The 8,931-nt window shown below is 47.2% G+C and overlaps 1 protein-coding gene across 1 annotated transcript in view; it reads right to left on the reverse strand.

The window, feature by feature from the left end:
- SMC5 (structural maintenance of chromosomes 5) overlaps window positions 1–5,213 on the reverse strand; it is a 403,478-nt gene extending 398,265 nt beyond the window's left edge. The window contains exon 1 of the mRNA XM_063913893.1: window positions 4,860–5,213. Coding sequence (XP_063769963.1) covers window positions 4,860–4,981 — 122 coding nt within the window. The 5' untranslated portion in view covers window positions 4,982–5,213. The remainder of the gene's footprint in view (window positions 1–4,859) is intronic.
- Window positions 5,214–8,931: the final 3,718 nt, after the last annotated feature.

An 8,931-nucleotide genomic window follows, 5' to 3' on the forward strand; every position in this document is an offset into this window, starting at 1 on the left:
AATAATAAGCAGTAATGAATTGATTTTATTGAATGATGTAAATAAAGCATATCAAAACCTATTAACTTTGGATTGATAATGTTAAAAAAAACAAGGTTGATCAAGGTTTTAAATACACATCAATGTTTCATAGTATTAATGTAGGATGGATTAAAAAAAAAATTATTAAAACAGTAATGCATAAAAAAAAAAACTAGTTTAGAAAAATAAACAAAACTTTTTTTTTTTTTTCAAAACCTGATTCTTTGGCTACTATACACATTTTGTAGAAATGTGTGACATCGCTCTTGCTAAACATTAACCACTTAACGGACTAATTTTTTTCCCAAAAAACGCTCAGAAATTGTAGGGATTTTTTATTGAGTAAATTAGGTGAAGAACATGTATTTAGTCTTATACAAAATGATTTAAAAATTAAATAAATTATATATATATATATATATATATATATATATATATATATATATACACACACACGGTATACTGTATATATATATTTTTTATATAGTTGTAAAAAAAACAAAAAAACATTGGAACATTGAAAACTGACTTTGACTCTAATAGCCCGGGCAGCTGCCTAGGAGCGGCAGCCGAGGGAAGATTCTATTCCCTACAGCCACACACGCTGTCTATCTGACTGGTCGCATCCTGTACGACCAGGTCAGATAAAAAACTTGCTGGTGTGGTTGCATCTGATGCGACCATGCCAGGCAAGTGGTTAAGCTCCATTAATCATATATATGCTCACAAGTTGTCAGTAGACAGCCTGCTAGTCTTGTTGTCAGTATCGGTTTATAGTAACTAGCTATGACGGCCCATGAAGATTCAATAAGTATGACATTTAGTAAACTTTTATTATAACCTTACATTTATGGGGCTTGTGAGAATTTAGCTTCCAGGTGAAGTGTTTCTATGGACACAGCCACTGAGCGGTCTGACTATATCGCAGAAAACCATGTGGAAAGTGTAATTCGGGCCAATGAAGTGTACAGTATGTCTGTGGGCTTGTGAGGCTTTGTTTTGGGATTATTTATTTATTTTTTTATCAAGAGCCCCGGACTTCTACATGGACTAGAGGACAGAGCACATCCAGGAGTAGGTATGAAGTGTGTGAGCACGACTGTATGCAATAAAGAGTTAACGTATTCTGTGTGCAAGTACTGCCTTTATTTAAAAATATATTTTCTTTACAGTGGGGGTATAGGTGCCAGCAGGCCCTTACTTTCTAGGCATGCTGGCACTAGTGGTTCTCCAAGTACCGGCATGCCGGGACAGGCTTGCTGGGACCTGTATTTCCACTCTAGGGAACAATATTAATTCTGTTTTGACAGCATTAACCCCCACATCCACTGCCACCAGGTATGCGGAGAACTCAGCCATTCAGCCAAGGCCTGCGGGGTTTCTCTACAGACAGGACCTGTTTATTAAAGGGGTCCCCACTTTCCGAGGAACCCTCAAGCCTGGGCTGACCAATTTGGGGATGGTTTACGTGATGGCAGGGGGAACCTGTCAGGCGTTTGTTCCTGCAAGGGTGTGAACCAGCTGGTTCAGCCCGGTGTTGGTTATTGGAAAAATGTGGAGAGTCCATACTGGTAATCCAGTACCAGATCAGGTTCGGAGGTCCAGGGCTGGTTATGTTTTTTAGGGGATTCCATGACATTTTCTTTACAACTTTCATCCCCAAAAAGCACTACACAAGTCATAGTGATCTGTGCAGTGATTCTCCCAAACGGGTGTAGTATGGTATGCCGGCGGCTGAGATCCTGGCGGCCAGCATACCGACGCCGGGATCCCTACGCAGGCATACCGACAGCTCCCAAGAGGGAGAATAGTTGCCGATATGCAGGGTGTAATACCTGGTGCAATGTGTCTCACTGCAACGCCTGGTGCAATGTGTCTCACTGCAACGCCTGGCGCAATGTGTCTCACTGCAACGCCTGGCGCAATGTGTCTCACTGCAACGCCTGGCGCAAAGAGTATAAGGTGCTCTGCCTGGCGCAAAGAGTATAAGGTGCTCTGCCTGGCGCAAAGAGTATAAGATGCTCTGCCTGGCGCAAAGAGTATAAGGTGCTCTGCCTGGCGCAACGTGTCTCAGCGCAACACCTGGTGCAACGTGTCTCAGCGCAACACCTGGTGCAACGTGTCTCAGCGCAACACCTGGTGCAACGTGTCTCAGCGCAACACCTGGTGCAACGTGTCTCAGCGCAACCCCTGGTGCAACGTGTCTCAGCACAACCCCTGGTGCAACGTGTCTCAGCGCAACCCATGGTGCAACGTGTCTCAGCGCAACCCCTGGTGCAACGCGTCTCAGCGCAACCCCTGGTGCAACGCGTCTCAGTGCAACCCCTGGCGCAAAGTGTAGAAGGTGCTCTGCCTGGCGCAAAGTGTAGAAGGTGCTCTGCCTGGCGCAAAGTGTAGAAGGTGCTCTGCCTGGCGCAAAGTGTAGAAGGTGCTCTGCCTGGAGCAAAGTGTAGAACATGCTCTGCCTGGAGCAAAGTGTAGAACATGCTCTGCCTGGCGCAAAGTGTAGAATGTGCTCTGCCTGGCGCAAAGTGTAGAAGGTGCTCTGCCTGGCGCAATATGTATAACGTGCTCTACCTGTCGCAGTGTGTATAGGAGATTCTACCTGGTGAAATGTGTATTAGCTGCACTACTGTGTGCTGTAACGTGCCACGCCCCTGCCCCACGAAGCAACGCCCCTAAATTTTTGCTGTGTGCCTCCGGCGCGCACTGTCAATGCTTTAGCATGTACGAAGGGGAGCACCAATTCGCTTTCTGCCATAAGGCACCAAAATGTCTAGTTACAGCTCTGGTACAGTGTCCTGTATGCTACACAGCCCAGCAGCATTGTCACCCCCTCCTCCCCCTTTCAACACTTTGTAGTGTCCAAATCAAGTCTGTGTTTTTATATTTTTATAATAAGATTAAGAAAAACTTTTATTCAGATGGGACACAGAAAAGGACAGGTAGGACAACATTTTTTTTTTTTTTTTTTTTTTTTTTTTAAGTGAGGGGTCCCTGGGATGCATGCGCAGTTTGTGTCCGATTGCCTGCTGTGCAGAAACGCACAGCAGCGATCAGGTCTGAATTACCCCCAGTGTGCCACCCCATTACTGGACTGCACCTAGTCCTGCTAACACTTGTTGCTTGGTGTGCAGGCCACACCAACCAACATTTTACAGCTTTTTGCCAATCCTGGCCTTAAAGTTTTTTGTATACACGATTCACTGCTGTGCAGCATTCATTTATCTAATACTCCAACTTGAAAAGCTGGAAGGTGTTGTACAGCTGCACCTCTCTACAAAACTTCAAACGGGCTCTCAAGACCCACTTCTTCACCAAACTCAGCCTAATCTCATCCGGGAGGCAGTCAAGATCCCGCTGGACGGGATCCCGGCGGTCGAAATACTGACGCCGGAATCCCGACCAGCACAATCCCGACATATTCTCCCTCCGTGGGTGTCCACGACACCCATAGAGGGAGAATATAATAGTGTGCCGAGCGTAGGGGCCGCGTTCCGCTCGCCACCCCTGTCGGGATTGTGTGGTCGGGATTCCGGCGTCGGTATTTCGACCGCCGGGATCCCGTCCAGCGGGATTTAGTACTGATCCCTCTCATCCTAACCTTCTATTCCACGCTCACTGTCTACCCAATCTGAGCCACCCATCTGTCCCTCCCCTTTAGTATGTAAGCTCTCACGAGCAGGGCTCTCAACCCTCATGTGCTTCTCTTTCTCTTACTTAAACATCCTCGACGGCACCTAATCCCATGGTTTCTGCCACCTGATACTTATGTCAGTGTCATCTGCTGATGTAGCTATGTTAATTTACCCTGTACTTGTCCTATATTGTCTTCAACTGTAAGTCACTATTGTCCCGTTTTGAGTTCTCATTTATGTACTCTATAATTGGGCGCTGCGGATCCCTTATGACGCAATACAAATAAAGGACAATAATAATAATAATAATAATAATAATAATAAATACAGCACTGAGGGTTCTATTTACTAAGCCTTGGATAGAGGAAAAGCGGACGGAGATAAAGTACCAGCCAGTCAGCTCCTGTCATTTTTAAACCCAGCCTGTGACATGGCAGTTAGGAGCCGATTGGCTCGTACTTTAATTCCATCCAAGGCTTAGTAATTAGACCTCTAAAGCTTTTAGAATGGCAGGGATTTCGGAATGGACCACATTAAAAAAAAAAACCTAAGTACAAAGTAGTGTATAGTAGTAAAAGCAGCACCAATAAGAAGGAATAATATAAAAATACTTTAAAGAGTTAAAAAGACAAACACTTGGACACATTTTTCTACATAAAGAGCGTATAAAAGTTAGTCAAGGCTTCTTAACTCTTACAGAACAGCACCATTTTCTGGACTTTGGCTAGACACATATTACTTTAATATATACGAGGGGAATTCAACTGTGGGAGAAGGCGGCGAATTGCCGTTTCCACTGTGTTTAAATGTCAGTAACGGCAGACTGATACGCAACCCTTCGATCAAAAGTACTCACTACTCTATGGGGTAGCGAACACTTTTGAGCGAAATTCCACAAAGTGAAGTGTGACAGGTGGAACCAGCCTGGCGAAACTGTTCAGCATCAATTAAATTCCCCCCTCAGGTAGAGATTTTACAGAGTTTGGAAAGAGATACTGTAGGATACACCAGACAATCAGCTCTTGTCATGTTACAGGATGTTTGAAAATGACAGGTAGGAGCTGATTGGTTGGTGGTTTCCGTCTCTCTCTCCCCACTTTATTTCTCTCTAAGCTCTGATAAATCCCCCCCCCCCCATAGTGTACGCCGTACGGGGGTGACAGGTCACAGCCATAGGGAGAGCAGACATGGGGAACATACAGAAAGTTCTCCATCTTGATCCTGACGATAGCGCCCTCTACATGATGCTTGTACAGCTCCTGCCGCCCCATCAGCAGCCTAGTGCCGTCCGCTTTCCTCTTCCCACGCTGAGTCGCCATCATCCGTGACCGACTCTGCAATCCAACCACAACCGCGACCGTCACCAGCGTTTCCCTCTTCACTGATTCAAGCGCTTGTTTCTACGTCAGCCCACGTCACCCGCCGGCGCCGCCATATTTACTGTGGGCACGTGACCGCTGCGCTGTGTAAGTTATGAGACCTGTATCCGAGCTCGCTGGAGTATGTGTGAAAAAAAGTCCTTTCCACGAAGGGAAACTAGACGCTATCACTTCCCAGAGGGAACCGTAAACTCGCGAGACAAACGAATGTGCCGCGTGATTGGTCAGGAGTTTGGCAGCGTGCGGTTTGGTGTCAGATCAGATCACAGTCACACGTCCCGGCTGCCGGTTCATAGAGAGAGAGCGCGCGCGTGCAGGGGGCGACCGATGCAGACTCACATTCTCCTGAGTAGTTTTTTCATAATGGTGTGGCTTTTTACACCAGTGCCACTTTGAAAGTTCCAGGTTTCCCGGTCTCTGGGGCAGATGTACTAAGCCTTGGCTAAGGAGAAAGTGGACAGCATACACTCCAACATCCCGCCCCACTAGGTACAAAATGTTCTGTTTCTGGACTTCCCTCTTAATTTATTATTGCCATCACCTGTGAAGAAGCAGCTTTCTTATCATTTAACTAGTTCAACACAGGTGATGGAAATCATAAATTAAGAGGGAAGTCCAGAAACAGCATTTTGTACCTAGTGGGGCGGGTCATGTTGGAGGGTCTGGGACAGTACCAACCATTCAGCTCCTGTCATTTTGCAAACACAGCCTGAGACGGGTTTCCAACGGCTTGATTTTAGAGTGCATGTGGCAAGTCCATGGATATGTCACAATTAGCATGAAGCAGCTATAACATGCAATGCACTGTTCCCACATATACATGGCCAGCGGTCACAGTAATTAGAATGGTGGTAGGGACATCCTGCCTGAGCTGAATGCATTATATCGGATGTGTGCGCCAATCCAGAGCATTGGAGCAAGGCTGCTGCAGAAGAACCTAGAAACTGCTCTGGACATATATGTACACATTACAGTATTAATACTGAACCCTATAGATGGTCTATAGCAGAGCACCTCTAAAGGTGGGTACACACTATTAGATATATCTGCAGATATATCTATGTACGGATCGGGCAGTGTGCTGTGCATACACACAGCCCGATCCGTCGGGGGACTGACGTCATGAACTGCGCCCGCCCAGTTCACCCGTCAATCACCGCCGGCCGCCGCAGCATGTGTACGGGCGGTCGGACGACCGCCCCGTACACACACAGCGACGCGCCAATATATCGTTAGATATATTGGCTGTCCGCTGTGCTGCGCGGCCGACGCGATACGTCTGTGAACGACGGAGTTCACAGACGTATCGCCCGTACACACTGGCCGACGGTCCCGCAATGTATCGGCCGTTCAAGAGAACGGCCGATACATCGACCAGTGTGTACGGGCCTTAACAGTACATGTTTTACAGATCTCCTAGTTGGTGCAAATATGTGTGTAGTAATTACTGGCTGACACATTTTAAAAGATCCAGTGGTGGTGCTAATTATTTTTTCTCTTACGTCCTAGAGGATGCTGGGGACTCCAAAAGGACCATGGGGTATAGACGGATCCGCAGGAGCTTAGGCACACTAAAGACTTAAACTGGGTGTGAACTGGCTCCTCCCTCTATGCCCCTCCTCCAGACCTCAGTTAGACTTTGTGCCCAGGAGTGAAGGGACACACACTAGGGGAGCTCTCCTGAGTTTCCCTAAAAGACTTTGTTAGGTTTTTTATTTTCAGGTAGACCTGCTGGCTACAGGCTCCGTGCAGCGTGGGAGTGAGGGGAGAGAAGTCAGACCTACTTCTTCTTAGTTCAAGGGCTCTGCTTCTCGGCTACTGGACACCATTAGCTCCAGAGGGTTCGATCACTTGGTGCGCCTAGCTGCTTGTTCCCGGAGCCGCGCCGTCAACCCCCTCACAGAAGACAGAAGCCGGGTGAGTATTAGAAGAACAGAAGACTTCAGTGACGGCAGAAGACTTCAGTAACGGAGTAACATGCGGCGGTCATGCTGCGCTCCATGCTCCCACACACCAACGGCACTCGCAGGGGGGGGGGGGGGCGCCCTGGGCAGCAAGTTACTGAGGATCTTTAAACAAAACAAGACTGGCTTGAGTTTGTTATTCGGTGCCCGGGCACCGTGTCCGCTACCCCCGCCAGCATATCGCAGCATCCCGCTGCGTGCCATTTGCTCCCACACACCAACGGCTGGTATTGGGTGCAGGGGGGGGGCACCCTGGGCAGTATGTTTACTTTATTTTTACACTCCCAGTATACATATACAGTGGGTAGCCACTGTATATGGTCCCCAGCCTGCATATAACGGGTTAAATATAGTGGGCTACCGCGCGCCGATAAGGGGCGAGGCTTGGCCCTCACAGAAAGAGACAGCTCCATTTTCTCTGACGTCCTAGTGGATGCTGGGAACTCCGTAAGGACCATGGGGAATAGCGGCTCCGCAGGAGACTGGGCACAACTAAAGAAAGCTTGTTTTACTTACCAGGGTAGGGGGCGATACCACAGATTGCATGGATGTAGGTATCGCCAAGCCTATGTGCAATTGTTAAAGTTGTTGAGGGACCTGTGACCCCTTTTTCACGAGTGGTGGCAGTAAAGTGTGTTGAATTACGGTGCCCTGACCATGGTGCATGGCCTACATCACAAAACATACCCAGAAAGACTAAGAAATCTCAATATGTATAGTTTGGAGCAGAGAAGGGAAAGGGGGGACATGATAGAAACTTTCAAATATATCAAGGGTTTTAACAAAGTCCAGGAGGGAAACATTCTCCAAATGAAGAGAAGCAATAGGACACGAGGACATGCACTGAGACTGGAGGGGGGGAGGTTCAGGGGAAATTTGCGGAAAAATTTCACAGAAAGGGTAGTGGACAAGTGGAATAGCCTCCCATCAGAGGTGGTAGAGGCTAAGACAGTAGAGCAATTTAAACATGCATGGGATAGACATAAGGATATCCTTACAAAGAAATAAGGATCAAATAAGGTTAGAGATAAAAATAATATAAAAAAAAAAAAAAAGGGGCAGACTAGATGGGCCAAGTGGTTCTAATCTGCCGACAAATTCTATGTTTCTATGTCTTCCAACAGTATTGAGGTCCCTGACACTTATCAAGCAAAGACCACATACAGTCACAAATGTTGAAAATACCATTTGTGTCTGTTACATGATTATATTTTGCTACAAGAAAAAAAGTGAAATATCTAAAACTCCCATACCCTGAACAGCCAGTAGATGGTGCAAACAGACCTAAGCAAATAATATCACTTTCTTAATCTCAGCACAGAGTAGCAATGATCATGTTATTTGGCTTAATTAACTAGCTTGTCAGTTAAACACTACCCACTTACCTGTTCCATATTTATAGACTTCTACTGTACACACTCCCAGACATGGCAATAATAGTTTTATTATACTATAACATACTTGTTTCCATTTGAACTACTCCTATTCAATAAATATATACATAAATTAGAAGTATTGTGTAGTTGGTCATGTTAAAAAGTAGTGTCTGTCACGATCACAGAGCGGCGACCACCGCACTTACCCCTCCGTGTGCGCTGGCAGTCCTGGGCGGCTTCCCCCTCCGGTGGGCTCCGGGTCCCGGTGTACGGATGCGCTGTGCCCGGCAGTCCCCCAGCTCGTGGGCGCCACCATTACGCTTAGCGTCCATGGGGGTGCAGTGGGCCGGTGACGCAATCAGCTCCCTCCGCCAATCAGAGGTAGGCAGGAGGTTCAAAAGGAGACGCCGGGCAAAGCCCCGGCGCCTTAGTATCGTCGCTACTTGCCACCTCCAGGCTCACGTCTTTCAGTACTTCCAGCAATCAGTGTGTCTCTCAGCCACAGAGACTCCAGTGCTTCCAGCGTTCAGCGTGTTTTTCAGCCACAGAGACT

This window comes from Pseudophryne corroboree, chromosome 1 (assembly GCF_028390025.1).
Source record: "Pseudophryne corroboree isolate aPseCor3 chromosome 1, aPseCor3.hap2, whole genome shotgun sequence".
NCBI classification, from domain to species: Eukaryota; Metazoa; Chordata; class Amphibia; order Anura; family Myobatrachidae; genus Pseudophryne; species Pseudophryne corroboree.